The 21,022-nt window shown below is 47.5% G+C and overlaps 1 protein-coding gene across 1 annotated transcript in view; it reads left to right on the top strand.

Annotated features, from left to right (window-relative positions):
* Nucleotides 1-21,022, top strand: part of ALPK2 (alpha kinase 2) — a 116,824-nt gene that overhangs the window by 69,312 nt on the left and 26,490 nt on the right. The window contains 6 exon segments of the mRNA XM_082641138.1: nucleotides 413-3,770; nucleotides 6,653-6,800; nucleotides 11,330-11,457; nucleotides 11,558-11,593; nucleotides 13,619-13,893; nucleotides 15,405-15,493. Of these exon segments, the coding sequence (XP_082497264.1) occupies nucleotides 413-3,770; nucleotides 6,653-6,800; nucleotides 11,330-11,457; nucleotides 11,558-11,593; nucleotides 13,619-13,893; nucleotides 15,405-15,493 (4,034 nt within the window).

Genomic DNA, 21,022 nt, shown 5'->3' with positions numbered 1-21,022 from the left:
TCATTGCTACTTTACAAGCACTGCATATTTTGTTATGATTATGTGAAATTTCCTTCTGAAAAGATTCACAAGCTCTTGTGACTTGATCAAAAAAGTTAACATGTAATTTAACATGTAATTCCATCATTTTTTCCTGCAAGATGGGGAAAAAAATCATTACATGATTGTCAGTAGGCCTTTTGCTTTTAATGGGGAATTTGACCAAGGACCCTCTGGAGCATACTGTTGCTTAAACGTTTCTTCAGGATGTCTCTAATAGCTAGAGTTTGGGGATTAATGTTTAGATCTCAATCATTCCTTCTCATTGTCTGAGATTATAATTGTCAAGGATTAACACTCTTGGGATTGCAGTTATGCCCTATTGTGGGATCTCCCAGGAACAATTCTACTAATATCACTTTTCATCTTCTAGGTGCAAATTCAGGAAACAGTCAGGGAGCAAATCTCTCTCAGCCGAATGCCAGCTTTCTCAGAGCCCACTGGGGAGGAGTCCACATTGACTATGACCACGATAGATTCCTTCTCCCATTTAGGAGGGATCGACACGGAAAATGCATCACTGGCCCAACACCTGGAGGTAGAAAGGTGTACCCAAGGCCCACGGCAGGAAGAAAACCAAGGTGGAGAAGACAGCACACCTGGATGTCCCTGGGGAGACCTAGGGTGTGAGCCGAGCATCCCAGAAGCCAATAGTGAAAATATGCCCCCCTGTGAGCCGTCGGTGCATCTCCCCCAGGAGAACAGCGCTGACCCCGGGGAGCCCCGGGCTCCCTCTCTTGCTTCCCCTGAATTTGTACATACCGTCCCCACCTTGGAAATTGCGTGTGCTGGGCCAAGAGACAGAGTAACAGCGTGTGTGCTAGGCCGTCCTGAAGCAGGTGACCAAGAAGCGTGTGATACTGTGAGCTCTCCTGTTGGAGCCCCAGCTGGTAAATATTTGCCTCAAGAAATCTGCTCCGTGGACTTCGAGCTGGCAGGTCAAAGCAAAGTATCTGATTTGTGTTCTTCTGATGACAAGGCACTGGATGTTCTTTCTCAAACACAAGGTTCTGAGCCTCCACAGTCTACATATGGAAGCAGCAATGAGAGAACCTCTGCCATGTTGCCTCTTTTTATCAGTACTCTCACCTGGAACATTTCACAGAAAGCCAGTAAAGGTGCCGCTGGGGAAAATCTCTCCAAGGTGGAGGGTTCCACCTCCATGTTGGCCTCCATGGTAAAGGCTGGTCAGGAGAGGCTGAGCCCCAATGACTCAGGTGGGCTCGAGGAAAGACAGCCTCTGTCTTCTGAGAATGACTCTTTGGAATGGTCTAAAGAAGGTGGTGACGAGAGCTCTAGCTCCAGTGCCCCGGTCACTGCAGACACACCAGCCAGTCATAGTTCAACTTCTCCTCAGGAGAAGCCAACAACATTAATTGCTAATCTTGAGTGTTTTGAGGTGACTGGGGAGAGTGGGGACACATCCACTGTTACCATTGCCACCAAAGGCCACCCACCCAAATACCTCCCTGTTTCAGTTGCTGGGAACAGCCATGTAGGTGGCCCTGACGAGAGCTCACCTTGGGCACCAGATGACAATATTTCTCAACTTCCTTCCAATGCACAGTTGGGTCATATTTTAAATGGTTCTACAACTGAATCTTCAAAAGGACTAGCGTGCATGGCTCCCAGTGGACCAGGAATCCACGTCCACGTTCCTCAGCTCCCAGAGGGAGTGGACTTCTGTAGCAATTCCCCTCTTCAGATTGATAACCAGTCTGGAAAGAAGAGCCAGACCGTGGACAGAGCAGACACTAGGAGCCTTGAAGAGAATTTCCAAGAAAAAGGAAGTGAAACAACACAGAGGGTCCAGCAGGGTTCTCCTGACGAAAATTTCCAAGAAAGCTTGCCTTTGACGTCTGCTGTACAAGGGGAAATAAACGTGGTACTCTTGGACCACTCATTGGCCAACTCCATGGAGGGAAGAGAACAGAGCTCGGGCTTGGGGACTCGTGTGCCCATGGTGGCTGAATCTGTAATGGAAGATGATAGTCAGGCTCTGAGTAATGTTCCATCTCTCTCTAATACCCTTCTGGGGGAGTCTAAAGAGAGCGGTCCAGGATATTGGGAAGCAGGTAAAGAGCTGAAGATTATAACTCTAGAGGCTTCCATTTCAGAAACCTGGCCACCAAGACAACTGACAGATTCTAAGTGCAAGGACTCAGAACCTAGTCTCATCCCTGGTAGGGCCTGGGCTGTATCTGACGTTCTAAAGGCTGATGTTGCTGTGCCTGAACTGGACCGCTCTGAGACAACATCAGCCTGTAGTCCTCAGGCTGAGTCTGGCTCAGCAATTGCTAATAAAGCTGAAGACCTAGCTGGCCATGCAAACTGGAATTGTCTTTCCTCCCAGTGTTTGAGCCAACCCAGACGCCTGGAGTCCTCTGTGGACCCTGTAGATGAGAAAGAATTATGTGTCACAGACTTGCTATCAGAGGCTTCCAGAACTGGAAGGAAGGAAAGTGTTAACAGTGTAAGTCAAAACCAAGAGGAAAGCCAACTCAAGGTGGATTGCCTTGCCTTCTTTAAACAGTTCCTGACCTGCCCTAAAATCTTAGAGGCCTCTCTAGATCCCCCTGATGAAACAAGTGTGGAGTGGGCCAGGGTGGAAACACCAGAGCCTTCTGAATCCACACTGGGGGCCATCAGAGTGGAGAGTAGCTTGAATAATGGAAACTTGGGCCAGAGAGTAGAAGTCCAACCATCCATCTCGCAAGTTCCATGCCCCCAGCAACGTGGGGAAGCCATTCCAAGAGAAAACAGCATCAGCCGAGACCAAGGGTACAGTGGGCGAGAGGGGGCAAGACAAAGTCAACATGCTGAAGCAAAGGGGGACATACAGTCTGCCATTTTGCCTGTCCCGGGTCCTGTCAAAGGTGGGGAAACGATTCCGAGGGGACGCGGCAGGAGCCAAATACAAGAAGGCAGTGAGAGGCGCTTAGCGGAGCCTGAACAAAGTAAAAATAACAAAGCAGCAGAATTAGTTTCCCCCACTTTACCTCCTTCTAGCGGTCTTGCAAGAATGACTCCCGCCTCTGGAGTTGGTACTCGCAGCTCCACAAGTCAAAGGCATGACCTCCCTGAGAATGATGTAGCGGAGCCCAGAAGCCATCAATGTGCGTTTTCCAACTCAAAGGAAAGGGGAGCTGTTGAGAGTGAGTGTGGGAAACGTGTGCCCCCTTCTAGTGGTCTCACTTGGGGGCCTTTTACTTCATCTCTTGAAGGAAGCATCACAGGCTTTTCAAGCAGCCACAAAATTGAGGAACATGAAATAGAGGAGCCCCCAGTTGGGGAAACCAAACCCACAAGCACATCTGGCTCCCCGGCAGCAACACTCATGTCCAGAGAATGTGCATCAGAGAAAGTTCCTAAGATGCTGCAGGATCCCTGCCAGCAGAGCTCCACCCTTGGCCGTGGGAAATTGTCAAGGGAGGAGAAGGTCCTCCCTGGGGTGGCCCAAGCTGGCTGCCTCCCCAGGGCCCCTGCAGCAGTGACTGGGTCAGAGGAGGTCAAGGGGAAGCAAGAAACCCCAGGGAGTGGGCACATAGCTGAGGGAGTAAAGAAGAAAATTCTGTCCAGGGTGGCCACCCTGAGGCTGAGATTGGAAGAGAAAGAAAACGCCAGAAAGAACTCAGTCTTTCTTAAAAAGAGTCCTAAACTCGAAACATCGGTATCACGCACAGATGAGAAAAAAGACTCCAAAAGGCCACCTTGCAAAAGCGAAGGGACAGGTGAGGTTGTGTTGCTTCCTGTCATTGTTGAAGTCTGGGTTTGTTGACCTGATGTCAAGCTCGTGTGTCCTCCCGAGCCCTTGCAGTTAGGGTGCGTGTCCACTGGGGAGGCGTCGGATGTTACGGCTGTGACCAGTGGCCTGGCATGTAGGCCCTTGGGTCTCAAACTTGAGCGGCCTCAGGATCCCCTAGGGGGCTTGTTAAGACAGGTTGCTGGACGCAACCTCAGAGTTCCTGATTCCGGAGAAGGTGCATTTCTAACGAGTTCTTGGGTGATGTGCTGGGAGGACCACTGATGTAGGCTGCCTTGTAGGTATGCTTAACTGAGGGAGCGTGATTACTACGCCTTTCTGTTTAATTATCCTTCAAAAAAATTTTAAAAGAAACAGCATTCATCAGTGTTTAGTGTAATTAAATAGACCACATGCTAAACAGGATTTACAGAAAAACATTTAGGTACAGTCCAGCAGTCTCCTTTTAATCTTTTTTTTTTTTTTTTCATTTGAAGTGGCTGATTGGATGTTGGGTTTTCTTCCAAATTTGAGTATAAAGTTTCTTTCCAACTTGCCCTCCCCTTTGAGCCGGAAGTCCCCCCCGGGTCTCTGTTCCAGGTTTCAGACCACTTGAGGCTCAGAGCCCCGGTAGCTGCAGTCAGTTCTGCTTCGCCTGGGGAACCGAGTCAATGCCAAACCCCATCCCATCACCCAGATTTCAGCCTCTTCTTCCTGAGCTCTTTGCCTTCCCATGAAAGCTGGCAGAAGTCAGAAGAGATTGCAGCCAGGTAACGTGCCTGCCGCAGCTGGAGCAGAACGCTGCGGCCCTCGCTAACCCCGGGGGAGAGACTTTTCCTCTTACCTGAGGGCTTACTGTGTTCCCAGACCTCAGCAAACGGGCCCACAGCCCCTGCTGCTGAAAAGATCAAACACAAAACTGCTTTCCAAGTTTTAAAACATATTTAGAGAGAATGAAACCATGTTTTCAAGAGATCTCAAGTGGTTTCAGCCCAGAGGAAAAAAATCTTATTTGGAATGCTTGTCTGTTTCCGTGGGAGAAAGGACCATCCAGGTGCTGTTGGAGGATTTGATCTCCGGAGCTGCTCAGCCTCCCCAGGCATGAGGGGCTGCAGCCACAGGGAGCACCGCCTTCTGGGGGTGGGTGGGGAGGAGTTAGGAGTGTGTGTGTGTGCGTTGGGTTGTTAGGGGTGACTTGGATAACTCTGAAAGAAATAGAACAAACTCGAGTAAACTTTTTTCTACATTCAAAGCTTAGTACAACCAAAGCTTTATAGTCACAGGGGACTTCACTATCCTTTACCCTCAGCACTTGGCCAGAATATACACTGCAGATAAACCTAGCTTCCCTCTCGAGCCTCATTTTAGCTCCTTCTGTTTTTTTTTTTTTTCCCCTCCATCCCACACAGATAGGTGTCCTTTCCCAAAGCCCTGAGGCCTCCTGACCAAGCCAGCTTCCTATCCTAGACCCTCATTTAGTTCTGCCCATTTTATGCCTTTCCCTGAATTCCCCTTCCCCAATTTTGTCTTCAGAACTTAACAACGGGTTGTGGACAGGGTTGGCAGCCTTAGGAACACTTAGGTATCAGCAAATCACCCAGGAAGGGCCCTTGAGGAAATATGTCCCAGGTGGGGCAGTGGGCTTGGTCAAGACTCTAGAGCAAGAGCTTGACACCATGGGCCAGAGCACCTGGCACCGGTAGCCAGGTAGGGCCAGATGAAGTGAAATGAGTTTTGCCGTCAGTAAGGACTTGGTATATTTCATCTTTCTCCCATAATATTGTTAGTACCCTGAGCTACTCTCTAATGCAAGAATTTGTTACCCAAGTGCCCCATTATTACTTCCTGGGAAGAAAACACGCTTTTCAATACGCACTGTTATCCAAGCCCAGTCTGTTGCCAAGAGATGGGAGGCACATTTAACACATTAACGATGTCACAGTCGTGGAATCCGAGGCAGCACAGCAAACAAAGCATCGGTGTTGAGGACTTTGGCTTGGCTGTGGATTCTGTAACAGTCTGTTACCAAAGCTGTGTAACTATGAAACTCAGTGTGAAATAGACCGACACCACGTTTCCAGTAACCTCTACCTGCCAAATGATTCTGACCACCTGGCTGCGTTAGCCATCCTCCTCTTGTCTAGGCTGCCGCCCAGTGGCTGCCCTGAATAATTACACATTTACCTGGTGTGCCACCCTCTCGTCCCTGATTTAAAAAGAGCTCAGCCTAACCCCTGGGAATTGTGTATTGCTCCTATTTCATTCAAGCAGACAGTTCTCTTTCGCTCATGAAATTGATATCCTAATGGATTGCAGTGATGTCCGATATCTTTCTGCAAAGATAACTGTGATCAAGGGGAAAGATGGATGAATATTCTTCAGCAAATGACTTACTGTTGTGGCTTTTTACACCTGGGGGCTTAGCCACATGACTTGGCTAGTCCAGATTTTATTCTCCTTCCTAACCCCCAGCTTAAATTTTGACCTGGATCATCTGGTAGTCATCTAAAAGCATCTTTATTTGGCCCAGATCCTATAGATTCGGTATCTACAACCCCCATCCCTCCCATCATTTTTTTAGTTTCAAGTTCTGTTTCACTTGGTGCATTGCAGACCTCACTCAGGAATTTTAAGTAATGAAAAGTGGGAGTTTTCTATTACTGACTTGTTCATTTTCTATGTTTAGGAAAGTGCCATCCCCTCTCAGACACCAGATTTCCTCATCCACCAAGTGGAGGGTAATAATTATTATCCCTGTCTCTTGGGATTGTAGTGAGAATTAAATGTGATAAAATGGGGAAGTCTCTTGCCCACCCTAAAGCTCTTTGCAATTCTTATAAGAACACTGACCTACAAGTTTCTTGTTTCCAGCTCCAATATTACTGAAAAAGATCCAGGCTGAGATGTTCCCTGACCACTCTGGAAATGTAAAATTAAGCTGCCAGTTTGCAGAGATTCATGAAGATTCTACTATCTGGTGGATGAAAGATTCAAAGTCGATAGCCCAAGTGCAGAGAAGGTGAGATATTCCCCCCCCCTCACCCCCAGTTCCTTTTCACAGTTGGTTGTTTATTTCACAACATGGTTCTACAATAGTAAATTATAGGAAGTAAAAGGAAGATTGAAGCAGAAACTCCACACCCAAAAGTATCCAAGAAGAGTAAGTAACAAAAGGACAGATACCTGGACAGGGAGGATGGTGAAGTGTTCTTGCCTTGCCTTGGCTACCATCACGTTTGGTGGCCTTAGGAACGCACAAACCTTTCAATACATTTTTTAAAATCAGGGGAACCTGTCCAAAATCATCTTCTAGTCTGAGGTTCTGTGGTCCCAAGATTAAAGAACTCTCTTTTCTATGCCTGTGCATTTTGCTGTTCTCATAAATTCCCATTAACCTAACAAAAAGCTAAGAAGGTAAATCAAAAGGAAAAAACAATCCGTGAGGTTACAGAAAAGTGGCATCTACCCAGGGTGGTAAGCTGCCATCTCTAAGATGGGAAAACCAGTTTATATCTGGGGCCATAGGTTAGAGGAGTTGAAGAGGAGGAGGGGAGAGATGAGAGTGAGCATCATTGCCAAGAATACCCCGTGTGGATTGAACCTTTCTAAAGAGGCTTTCCAGCAATAAATGCTTGCTCGAGTGAACTGGTGAATCACGCTTCGTCTTTTGCACCTGAGGAGGTGTGACTCATTCTAGAAACAGATCCCCTGGTTCGATGGAAACCAGCCTAACTCAGACAATTCTCAGAAGCTCCTTTCTGCCAAAGGAGGTCCTAGTTCAGCTCCCTGAGTCACGGGAGGTGTCCTTAACCCACTAATCTTATCACAAATAGGCTGAAAAAGTGAGAGAAATCAGTTTTCTGTAAAATTAAATCAAATGTCTGCTTGGAACACATCTGGAAATTGTTCCAAATGCAACGATGGAAGACTGGAGCTATAGTTTCATTTCTGTAACATCACTCCAGAAAAATCCAACTGGACTATGATTGTAATAAAGCTGCTTTGCCTAAAAGGCCATCATTACCCTGCTTGTCTTATGTAAGGCTTACGAATTACAATGAAGAATAAATGGCTTGATTTTTTTAAAAAATCAAGGTGGTTCCCTAGAACTTTATTAAAAAAAAAAAGTGCTAATTATTCATTTACAGTACTTTCCGTAGCTGTCAGCCAAGAAAATGAACCAGTGTTTTTTGCTCTTGATCTAAGCCGAAAATTGGCACTTGAATCTTTCAGGTCCCTTTTCCATCTGAGGTGTCTTTAGAAAACCTAGCCTCCCTCTAGAAAGTGTGTGACCTTAGTAGGCATGCCATCTACTAATGACATGTGGCCAAGGCCTTTAAGTTCTTGGTGAGGTTGGCTTCATTCTTCTTGGTAACACTGTCTGGCTTAGGCGCACCCATGTGCCCTCTCTGTGCTACCACTGGAGATTTGGGAGTCATAACTCCTTCGATATTAAGTCATTTATATTTCAGGTGGATTTTCAAACGTTAGCAAATTTTCACCCCTAATTCCGGTTGCATGTTTCCTTTACATGCCCCTCCAAGAAATCTCTCACTGCCTTGTCAAGATATAGTTATCAGAAAGTTGATCTGTCAAACAAATGTAATAGGAACATGTAACAAAGATCTTCCTTCTCTAACTCATTAAATAATGAGTAAGATGGGAAAGCTGTTTCAAGGAACATCTGAGGAATGAATTTATACAGTTAATCAGGCAAAAGAATGCTGGAATGTTTGCAAATGGATACGAAACTTGTTAATGTTCAACAGGCAATAAACCTTGGGAGTTATCTTTTGTAGGTTTCTGTCCAGGAGAAGTTATAACTGGGTGGGTTCTATTGGGTTGACCATAAGGTTCGTTCAGGTTTTTCTGTAACATCTTACGAAGATGTTTAAAGAGTAAATAGCAAAGTCTGACAGAGGAGCATCTCCTATAACTAAACTGTCCTTGGGTGAGCCCATTAAACAGTGACACACAAAGGACACTCAATCATCCTTTTGCCTTTGTCCCCAAGTTTAGGATACTTTTCCTTAATAGGCTAAATTTTGGAAATTAGGTGTCAGGACAAGTTCTTGTGGCTAGGACAAGGTGAATGTTCTCTGAGGAAACCAAGAAGAACATGGTAGCTTGTGCAATGGTGGTATATGTCTTGTCTCCATGAAGATCTCAAGCTGGCACCCTTCAGTGCTACCTTGGCCGTCAGCACCTCCTTGGTAACCAGGAACCCATTCTCCACTCTGGGGAGAGAGGTGCTTGGGAGTGGCCTGGGCTTTAGAAAGGGCCATTGTCCCCATGGAGTGGATTGGCTGAAAGCTGAGCACAGATCACATCATTCCTGCCGGACAAGCAGGGAGGGAAGAGCTGGCTGCCATTAGAGGCAGGTTCTCCTTGATTGGCCGTTGGAAGGACGTCTCCACCCAGGCTGGAAGGTGGGCAGTGGGTGCTGGCAATCCTCACCCCTGCTCCCCGGGGCTGCTGATGGATTCTGGGGTCTTCTGAGAAGCCCCCAGTTTAGATGCCCTTTCCCTCCAGCCGATTTAGTTCTTGTTAACCCTGGTCACACTTGGAGCTTCTTTTGCTTGCACATGTCTCCCCAGCTAAGCTCCACTCCTGTTTGGCCCTTTGTGCATTTGGCCATTCCTTCCCCTAAAAGCAAAAACCTGTGTCCCTTAACAGGGTAACAGGATATGAAACTGAGCTTTTCCCCTATTGATTCAAAAAGGTACAAGTCCACTTCTTTTCACTTCTCACAGTTTATATGGGTATTTTCTGTTTGTCTTATCTCCTCCCAGACTGGAAGATCCTCACGGGTGAAGACTGTGCCTTTTTCCCCATCACCAAATCCCCCGGTACTGGGCACACAGCAGCTGACCCCCGCTGATGGCTCATGGCCACTCCCCAGACTAGACCCTTCAGTCAGGCTTCACATGCCAGGTGTCAGTTGCTACTCATGCCCAGCCAGGAGGGGATCTTGCTCTTTCCTCTTTCCCAGACAAGGAAACTGAGGGCGAGAGACCAGAGCTCAGCTCAGGATTTGAATCCAGGTCTTTGTGACTCCTCAGCTACCCCTCCTAGAAGAAGGCCTCTGTGGGCCAAGACAGGAAAAGGCCGCCGAGATTCTGTGGCAAGCATCAGGATTTCTTGGCTGGAAGGAACTTGTCACGGGACCATTCTAGTTCAGCCGCCAGCCTTTCTGGCCGATCTCGACTGCCCCTTTCAGGGACACAAACGCTGTGCTGATCAACAGGCCACCAGAGGAGGATACTGCACGCCCCCGCCCCTCCCCCCGGTGACTCTTGGTATTTGGCAGCCTGTCCAGGAAATCTTACCCTTATAACTGGGCTTGTTCATGTCCACTTTCAACCATACATTCAGGATGTGCTTGGAGGAAGTATTATGATTTAGTGGACTTTGTTTTAAGCCATGGGTACATTCCAGAAGAGGCATGTGTAAATCGGAGGCTTGAAGTCTACTGAAAAGCTAAACCATAATGAACACTTCTGTTGACCATGCAAACTGAGATGAATGGATTTTGCTGTTGAATTGTGAAATGAACCAAAACATACACTGCACACACATGACCTTGGTGAATGTCTAACAAAATTCACCATATAGAACAAAACCAGAATAATATTTGAGTATTTTTTTGGCTGCAAAGTAAATTTTCTGTTTGAGACTTTGGAATAGAGATTGTGGCTTTAACTCTAATCCCAATTATCCCCGATTTGAGGGCAGGGATCACAGATCACTTGGAGGCAGCTTATCACAGTCAAGAGGAGGGTTCCAGAGTCAGGCTCTCTTGGTTTAAGTCCTGAGTCTACTTTTATCAGCTGTGTGACCTTAGGCCACTTGCTTAATCTCAGTGTGCCTCAGTTGACTCTTCTGTGAACTGGGGACAGTAATAGTATTTGTTAGATTGCTCCAAGGATGGCATGGAATAGACCTTGAAGTGATGAGCACAATGCCTGACACATACCAAGTGCTCAATACACATTAGCCATGACCATCATCACTGTCACCACCACGTTTTTCTGTTTAGAGCACAGTCCTGGAACTTGAGATTGGGTGGGCAGATGGATGGATGGTCTTTGCTAGGGGAGCACACTATTGAAGTCTTCAGCCCATGAGTCCTTATATACAACAAAGACCCCCTTTCTGTTGTCTCTTACTGTGTCTGGGTTTGGAACTTTCAGGTTTCCTTTGAGCCCAGGACACCTGGATTAGTAACACAACTGAGGAATTCTGAGCAGAAACGTTAACGAAAGCCCCCAGAATTCACATTTCCCGTTCTTTGCTCTACTAATGGCAGTCAAACCTCCCAGGTGTTTCCGTGCATTCAACTTGCATATTGAAGTGAGGATGTGAAGCAAACACATGCTGATCGTCTCCTACAAATAAGTTAACTTTAACAGCTGATCCCGATCTTGTCCTTCAGCCAGCCCGTTGGCTGAACTCACGAGGGCAGGGAAGCGGTAGTTTCTTTCTCCTGTTAGAAAAGTGCAACTTCAGAATGATGATGCATGCCCACGCTCATGTCCCCCACTGCAGAGCAGGAGACAGCTCCACTGTGTCCTTGGCCATCCTTCAAGCCAGTCACAAGGACCAGGGCCTCTATTCTTGCTGCATCAAGAACAGTTACGGGAAAGTGACTACGGAATTTAGCCTCACCACAGAAGGTAAACCTCAGCTTTGCCGTTTCCAGTGAAAGCCACTAGCCCCTACCAGTTCAGAATGCTGATTTGTACTGAAGGCATTCTCTTCTCTGTCATCTTCCAGTTCTCAAACAACTTTCACATCACCCAGATGTTAAAGGTAAGCTAACCTGAGCTGGATGTCACAGGAAATGGGTGCATCCTAAAGCATGAAATATAGGCAATGGTAGAAGCAACATTCACATCGACTCTTTGAACCAAGTAGGAGAGAGCTCAGGAATGCCTGGGAAACGAATGACAATTCATAAGCTATTTCACCCTGGTTACAGGGCCTGTGATAAGTGCGTTAGGCTCCAGAGGTCCAGAAGTGAATTATTAAAGAGACAGACTCTGCAGTTGTTGGGACCATGTTGGCGGGGTGGGGGGCACTTTGGGGGTTAGACTTTCTCTGTGAAGCACCAGACTTGCATCCAGCCCATCTGCATGGGGTTTTTCAGCCTCTGGCACTTACACAGCATGTTTTGTTTGTTTGTTTGTTTGTTTGTTTTAAGGGTTTCCTTTTCTCCACATTCTCACCAACACTTGTTACCTCTTATCTTTGTTTTTGAATTTTATTTTATTTATTTTTCTATACAGCAGGTTCTTATTAGTCATCAGTTTTATACACATCAGTGTATGCATGTCAATCCCAATCTCCCAATTCATCACACACCCTCATCCCCTCCACCCGCCGCTTTCCCCGCTTGGTGTCCCTACGTTTGTTCTCTACATCACACAGCATGTTTTGTTTCTCCAATTGTTTTACTTTTCAGTTCGACTAGCTGAGCAGATTCCCAGAGCCAGGTGTCTAGGAGAATACGTCCGTTCAGTTGCATCCTAGTGGAAATGGGAGATGGAGTTTTGTGCTTTCCTCTGGCACTTGTGCACTCCTGGTGTAGCAACAAGCTACCTGCTGCTGTTTTTCAAAGAGAAGAATATTTTGCTAAATATTCTAAATAGAAAGGTGAAGTGGGATTTTCACACAACCAGATAGATGATGTCTATCTCAGAAAGATGAGTTTTCATTGACTTTTGAGGAGTGGAAGGTGGTTTTTTTAAAATCTAAACAATCTTATTTCATTGAAAGCCATCTTATTTTCTTCTCTCAGCCAATCAGAAGTCTGGTCATCTCTAGTTTAAAATGCAACATTCTGATCGAACTGATTGTCATCTGAAACACATGCAGAATCAACTCAAACAGCTGATAGAAAACTCAGTACTTTTTACAAGTACATCCAAAATGATTCTACCTTTTTTCAGCTTCTCTTCAGAGGGAGTTCTTTTTACTTGTTTTGGTTTTTTCCCACTTATTTCTTACGACTACCACAGTCATTCTTAACAGAGGCAGTATCACCCCCAAGAGGACAAAACTGGGTCTCGGGGAGGCAAAAGAAAACTCATTTTTGTGTATGAAGCACAGATAGCCATACCAGATACACAGTACATCTGTGGTATTAAAATTTTCTGTGGAGCAACTGGGGGGAAAAAGATTTAAAAGAATCCTTGCAGGGCTTCCCTGGTGGCGCAGTGGTTGAGAGTCCGCCTGCTGATGCAGGGGACACAGGTTCGTGCCCCGGTCTGGGAGGATCCCACATGCCCCGGAGCGGCTGGGCCCGTGAGCCATGGCCGCTGAGCCTGCGCGTCCGGAGCCTGTGCTCCGCGGCGGGAGAGGCCACAGCAGTGAGAGGCCCGCGTACTGCAAAAAAAAAAAAAAAAAAAAGAATCCTTGCAGAAGTCAACAATGAAAAAAAAGATTGGGAAACATTGATCAGCAGATCAATGATCTAGCAGATCAGTCTTACAACTGGTACTTCCTCCCTCTTCTACATTTCATCTGTCTTTTCAACTTGGCCTGAATCACCTTGCATGATTCTGTTCATATTTTCTGGATCTGCCTACAGTTCTTTTCCTGGTCTCCCCTGTTCGGTTCCCCTCTCATCCGATCCACTGGGGCCTCACCTTGATCTTCTACATCCCCAGTGAACCATCTCCCCTTTGAGCTATGCCTCTGTTGGGAGTTAGTGCGGTTCCCCCTCCTAGATTCTGTAGGTCAACCTTGTCGTTGTCCTTGTGTGGGAATGCTCGTTAGCCAAGGAGCAGGATCGCGGGATGTTTCTGTCCAACGGAAGTTGTGTTATATCTTTAGTATACGAAGAGATTGAATTCAGCCAACTCATCTTCAGAGGAGACTTCCTCAGCGACAGCTACTTCGGGGGCCGTCTGCGCGGTCAGATTGCCACGGAGGAGTTTCACTTTGGGGAAGGGGTCCACCGGAAAGCCTTCCGCAGCAAAGTGATGCAGGGCCTCACACCGGTCTTCAAGCCTGGCCACACCTGTGTGCTCAAGGTGCACAACGCCGTTGCCTACGGGACCAGAAACAATGATGAGCTCATTCAGAGGAACTACAAACTCGCCACCCAGGTGGGTCCACCTGGCCTGAAAGTGCTGCTTGAGGTGTGAGACGGACCCATGATACCCTGAGATGAAAATCAGACTCAGAATCGATGGGGGTGTCTCCAAGAGGGTGTCTCTCTCCCTCTGGGGTATGTTTATGAGGGAGTCACTAGATTAAGGCTAAATGCTGGAGATCACATCTCAGCCTCTGAGTGATTTCTTGGCCTCGTGCCAGCCAGTTGGGACTAGTCTATGTCTGGGTCGCCTCACCAGTTCCTACCTGGGCTGGGATCACTTCTAGGAATGCTTCCTAGGAAGCCCCATCAGACCCCTGGGGGTTTGAATCTACCTGGACTCAGAATGACATGGGAAGTGGGGTGTCCAAGTTACATCGGATGCCAGGATTCCCAAGGATCCTCAAGGACAGCTAAAATCAACGGTAGTTTCTGGAGTGTTTCAGTTTGTTTTAGGGAGGAGGAAGGAGGGTGGGGTATATTCAGAAGGGTTAACGTTTGTCCTGTTTCCTGCCTTCCTGAGTTAGGTTCAATGTCCACCCATAAGCTGTGAAGGGAGGTTGACCCAAGTCTCTACCTAAGTTCCCTCCTATGTTACTGAGTCGTAGGACCCTTGAGGCAAGAGGGGAGGGGAGGAAAACACGAGCTTCTCCCCCTGCATCACCACCTGTCCCCCACCCCCCCGTCCATGCATTTCACTCTATGCCAGCGCTGGCCAAGCTTTCAGGAGAGCTGGGTCTAGCTCTTTCACAAACTAGGTGCGCTTTGAATTTTTTTTAACCTATAAAACGAATAAGCTAGACTCAGATGAGTCTCCTGGGTGCTCTCAAACACGGTCCCTCCACGGTCATCTCAGATGTGGCAATGCCGTGTGGGACTTGGTACTCGTGAAGACAACCCCTCTTCTCTGAGCATAGGATTTTGCCAATCGTACTCCTTTCTCCTCCAAGTCTATCCTTCTTTGTTCTTCTCTTTCACTGAATATTCCTTCCATTTCAAGTGCCATCTGGCCCAGTCATGGAAAATCCCCCAGACTCCAGACTCCCACTTAGGAAAAGCAAACTGGATTCTGCTTTCCACTGTATAGGGCTTTTCTAAGCCAACAGTCTTGGCAAGGTGTTCATTACTTACAACTCAAGTTACACCTTTGAAGAAGAACCTCAGATGGGGTAGCTCATGGGAAATCCAACAGTCCCCATGCTCTATCTGACATCCTGCCCAGGGACCAGTCCCCTTAACTCAGGGGTGAACTTCAGCCATGCGGGTTCTAGAAATTTCATAGTTCAGGGACACCAAGCCCTAGAGACCACTTGACCTTCACCTGGATGGTTCCTTCAGATCTCAGAGCTCCTCTGCAAGTGGCCAACTGTAGGCTACATTCACTGTTGCTTCTGTGCCCCCAATGAAGGGATGGGTTTGGAAATCCATTGGCTTAACCTATATTGGGAAATTTGAGCCTTACCGGGCAATGCTCTCTGAATTTCTTCTAATCGCTGGGCTTTCCCATGTACTTGGGTGATCTAGGAATGCTACGTTCAAAATACCGCCAGATACTACGCCAAGATCTATGCCGCTGAAGCACAGCCTCTGGAAGGCTTTGGAGAAGTGCCAGAGTAAGTATGATTCCCTCTTGTGTTCCCCCCCTCTAATTTGTTGGGGACTTGCGGGGTACTGAGGGATGAGAGGGTGAGAAGAAACAGTAGGACACACATTTCAACTGGTGTCTGTCTGTAAGGTCTAAGAGGGCGCACACAGCTGCTATCCCGTTCTTCACTGAGTCACCAGAGGCTTGCAGAAAAATACTTGCTAGATATTTCAGTAAATGTATGTATGTATGGAATAATTAGATAAATGCAAATATCATGTAAAATAGAAAATGTATCTACTCTCATGGGTATTACATTGTCTAAACCATAAACACATAGAACAGGAGTCCTGTGATGAAAACAAATATGGTGGTGTGTCAGGGAAGAATGAGCTGGGTGATCAGGCACATAGGAGCGTAGTACCCGATTCCTGGAACCCCACAGAGGTAAACTACACTGACCTTTATCCACTCATTGACTAAATATCATTTGGCACAAGCACATGTTGGCGTGTCTGGAGCTTGTATTTACTGATCTGCTTATCTGGTTGAGATCATACATGGGAAGAGAAAGGGCTGTGCCAGTGCACGTTCGAAACTTCAGACAGACCAGTCATTTACATATGAGTAGAAACTGGGAAAGGAGAGGAAAGGAGGAAGGAACCCTTGTCTGCATTATCTCTGTTAACTCACGAAATGGAAAAAAACCAACCCTGAGATGGTATGTCGGGCACACCACGTATAAAGTCTAATGCTTGCTGCTCTTCTCTGAGAAACGCTTAACATACTTAGTATACAAACAATTCTCAGCAACTTCAAGAAAAATGAGCATAATGCAAAGAAAACCACTTTCAATTGCTTTTCTGCTAAGTACGCTAAGACAGCAGTCTGGACGGGGTTGTCGTGAGAGCTCGCCCTGTTCTGGCTTCTCCAGCCCCCTCTTCCTGCTCCTCTTCAGTTCCTCTTGGAGGAGGAAGAATCCACCCGTCCTCAGACCACCAGGCGTGGAACCACAGCGCCCTCCCAGGGGCACACCCCAGCTTTGTGCAGCTTGAGTCATACCCAACTTGGGGGCTTTTCTAAGGAAAAGGACACAATTATGAATATCAAGATGTGTCCAGGGACTTGGAAAGGGTCTGTGCGGGTGAAGGACAAGGGCTTAATCAGCTTCCGGGCGAATCTGCCACCGCCCTGGCGACAGATGAGGGTGTTTTGGTGTCCAAACACATTTCCTTCCTTACTGTGGGAGGACTTGTGGACTCATGGGCGAGGACAGTACATGGAGGGGTAAGGGTCCAAAAAAGGGCATCTGTGCCTGATTCCATGTTTGCTGAACCAGAATCAGGATTCTATACTGGAAACACACAGCATTCTTTTTTTTTTTTAACTTTAAAAAGTTTTGAAACAACAAAAGTTGGTACAACACCTCTATATTCTGCACCTCATGGGCCAATTGTTAATAGTTAATTCAAAATTCTTTCTATAGATTCTGTGTACCTATTCCTAAAGAACCACAACAGCTATCAAAACCAACACATTTCACATTGCTACAGTATCACCTAATATCCAATCTATATTAAAATTTCCCCAATTATTCCAAAAACACCCTTTTTACTAGAGGAACTGTAACTTATCATTCATTCCAGGACACTTAAAAAATTATGTATAAAACTTAAAGTAAAAATAGACATCTTAAGTGCATAGCTCTGAATATTTACACAAAGCTATGTCTGAGACCGCTACCCCAAACAAGGGGGTCTCTTAATTATGCCGGGACAACAGGTATAATCAGGACTGATGGCTTCCTTGTGAAGCGATGCATATTACATCTTTTTGGCAAGAAGATTGTCAGTGAAATACTGTGTCACATCAGAAGACACATTTCTGTTTGAACCATTCCTGGCGATGATAGGTTTGAATATTGCTTAAGGTGAACGTAACCAAGTTTCCAGTTTTGTCTATAAGTTTCAAGTTTTGTCTTCCCCAGTGTAGAAACTTACTGGAGGCCCTTTCAGGTAAATTAATTCCATTCAGTGAATTCATATTTGTAAAATGTCTCATCTCCTTCCTCCTCTGCCCTCTTAGGGCCGGGGCTCTTTGCAGAGAGAGCCACTTCCACTGTGGTTTCCTGTCAGGCAGTTCACAGGCTTTTTTTTTTCCCCTGCAACTGGCCAGGCTGTGCCCCCTGTAAGCAGGAAGCATGGAGAGTGTGGAGCGGCCCACAGTTCAGCTGTCAAGGGGCACCACGGAGTGGATTGTAGTCACTTCTCTATCGTTAACTATCATTATAGCGGAACCCTTTTTCCGGGTGGTGTAGCCTCGCCGCAGGCTTTTTGCTAATACTTGATTCCTATGAACACACTCAGGGCGCAGCATGTGGTCCCCCAGGTGTCGGGTGGAAAATTGCCGGCAGGAAGGGAGAAGAGTGCAGAGCCCCTCCTTGGTTTTTCAAGAACCCAAGCCTGTCCGGCGTGAAACTGTAATGAGCCCAGCCCTAGTGGGGGAGCAGGGAGACTTTGCCCGTGGACCACGCACCACCTGACCACACCGGCCTCCTGTGATTCCACTGAGTCGGTCTTCTCAGCCCGGCTACAGTTCTCCAGGAAGCAAGCACAGCCTCTGGCTCAGAAGTTGACACGATTGTATTAACTCCCTCAAGGAGAGCGGTAGGTCCCTCAAGGGCGGGTGCCCCCTCCTCAGGAGGAGCAGCCACTTTAGGAGAATTGGTCCCATCAAAAGACATCTTTTTATCAGCACTTTCCAGAGGTAGCCCCCCCTTGTCTATCTTTTACCTTCGGGATGCTGATAGGATCCTGGCCTCTTCTGCTGTGGCGGGAATGCTTTTGGAGGAGGGTGAGCAGCTCACAGGGCTGCTTCTGTCCGTCTCATTTCCGGCCTTTGGTTCTCCATGGTAATCGCTGGTGCCAAGCCTGCAAAACGTCTTGGTGAATCAGGCTGACGGCGGGGGCGGCAGGTTAGAAGGTAATGGAGGTATGGGTGTCTTCTTCTGAGGTCTTAGGCTGTCACAACACTATGGCATCTTTCGTGGACAGGAAGCTTTGTCAGTTTTCACAGATCATCTCTTTGGGTCCCCTTTGCCGAGTCTGCCTGTGTATTTGGTTCACCAGAAGCCCCTCTTCCTCTGCGGCTTCTGCTGACATCGATTTGGATTTGCAGCTTCCATGTTCTTCCTGTGACTCTGGAGTTGCACTCCTGCTCGTTTGCTCTGTCCGTTTTACCAACCTTGACTTGCTTTCTGAGCACGAGGATTCGCCTTACTTCTGAAACGGCCCCTGGCCCAAGATCCACGCGGCTTCCTCAAAGGCCTCTGTGCTTGAAACCATGTTAGCAAAGGTGTAGGTGAGCAGGGTTTGAGAGGAGAGGGCACGAGGTGGGGGGCGCGTCGTGTGTCTCTGCAGGGGTGGGGACGATTTGGACACCCACCCGTCAGCCTCTAGATGATCCACTGAGCAGGGAGGACGAGCAGGGCCCACGGAGACGTGGCCACTTGGCAGATGGCCGTGAAGGGAGGGGCAGAACAAAGCGGGGTGGGGGGGACCTCAGCACGATCCCTGCAAGGAGGCAGCCCGGGAGGGAAAAGGGCTCCCAAGCGGTGAGCCAAGGGAGGGCGGCCAGCTGGTTACCAGCCATGCCTCAGGTTCCTCTGCAGATCCAGGGCGTGGGGCTGGGTGGTTGGCCGGCCTGGGGTGGGGATGTGTTTATTTCCAGACCACGAAGCTGGCCCTACGCTTCCCTTTTCTGGGCGGGTGGGTCTATAAGAGAAAACCCTCCGCATTCCGGCAACTTCCGGTTTTGAATTTGTGAATGACAATAGAGTCAGCGTTCTTCGTGCAAAGGACCCCCCTGGGCAGGGACCATGCCTAGTTAACAGCCTGAATCACGGCCAGCTCCATCTCTGGTTTTTAGGGCTACGGAACGAATAAGAACCCAGGTCAACCCTGAACACCCTTTTGCCCTGTGGCAGGGTCAGTGGCCAGCTGTCTTCAGGGCGTCCTCAGGAGGCAACCTAGATGCCCCAAATCCTGCAGAAATGACCAAGTTGTCAAAGGGAGGCTGGGGACACCCCAGGCTGATTTCAGGGGTGCTGGGAAGGGCCCACTGCCCCAGGTGGGCCCACTAGCCCCCTGGCTAATACTTGACATTTCTTTAATAAAAGAAAACACAAACGCTTTCATCCTAGAAGTAGAAATAGTGCTTAAAATGACTCCTGCCGTGATAAGTAATCAGAGAACGTTGTTGTTTGAAGGGTCGGCCACTTGGTATCTCAAAGGACATTGTCCCGGTCCAGATCTGCTCCTGAGAGAGGTCCTCTTTCCTCTTCTGAAATGGGGCGGGATAGGAGGCATCCTTCTCACATTTTCTCAAGGAAATACTCGTAAATGGCAGAGGAGGATAAATATGTTCCCTTCGAAAGCTCTGGGGGCTTAATCTGAAGTAATCTGCCTGCAGAGTTGTTTCTTTGAAATGTTACCTTTTGTATCTTTAAAATTCACTTGAATTTTGTATCTTTCCTCCCTCTTTGTCTGTTTAATATAAAAATGCTTTCCCAACAGTCTTTGACTCAAGTTGACACCTGTGTGTAGCCTCCAGCTGAACTCCCAGGAGAAGGCAGGATGTGGGTGGAGCAGCACAGGCCCGGATGCTCTCCATCCTCTGGGAGAAGCCTCTCTGCTCTGTTCTCACCCCTGGGGAAGCAGGCGGCGCCCTGTGGTGTGAGTGCAGACCCGGCCGGGGTGCCCATCTCAAGCCTCCCTTCAAAGTACGAGGCCTTCACCCTCATCTCACTGGAAAAGGGGACCCACATCCCCCCCGAGAGAGAAAGGGCGGTAGTGTCTGTGATGGTGTTTCTGAGGGAGAAAGGAGGCCACCGGCCCTGCTGCCCTCGTGACGTTTCCCAAGCTCGGATTTGATGACTACGTGTTGTAGAATTGTTCTATATCTTTACCTGTAGACATTCTGACGCAAAACCTGGGCCACTTCTGAGGCCTTTTCATTATAGGGCTCTTTGTGTGGTTTTACTAAGAGAACTGACACCAGCCATTCCCCTCCCCAACCCAGGTGACCATCACTGGATGCAGGTGACTGTCACACCATTAATGTTTCTTTTCTTTTTTTTTTTTTTTGGCACTTAGACCCTTCCAGAAGCCTACTTTCTGAGCCTTTAAATATATCGACTGTTGTTAGGGGCCTGCATTAGGGACTTATACCTATTTGTTTACCCAGTTGACAAATAATCTGTATTAAAAATATTTTTTACTTTAATGAACATCAAAAAATCAGCATCTTACCTTTTCCTTGGGGTGGCTATCATGATTTCTACTTTAAGTCCTTGAAAATGACATCTGTGTGATCAACACTTAACTAGGTGACCTCTTCTCTGACTGTCTACAAGTTTGTCAGATCAGATCCTATATCAGTTTAATGGTTGTGACTGGGAGGGCTGCTACTGGCCTCTAGTGAGAAGCGGCCAGAGATGTTGCTAAACATCCTATAATGCACAGGACAGCCCCACAATGAGGAATTATCTGGCTGCAAA

Source organism: Mesoplodon mirus (genome assembly GCF_964341445.2).
Source record: "Mesoplodon mirus genome assembly, chromosome: 13".
Taxonomy (NCBI): Eukaryota; Metazoa; Chordata; class Mammalia; order Artiodactyla; family Ziphiidae; genus Mesoplodon; species Mesoplodon mirus.
Note: the sequence above shows the minus strand (reverse complement) of the source record. Positions and strands in the feature narration are given on the sequence as shown.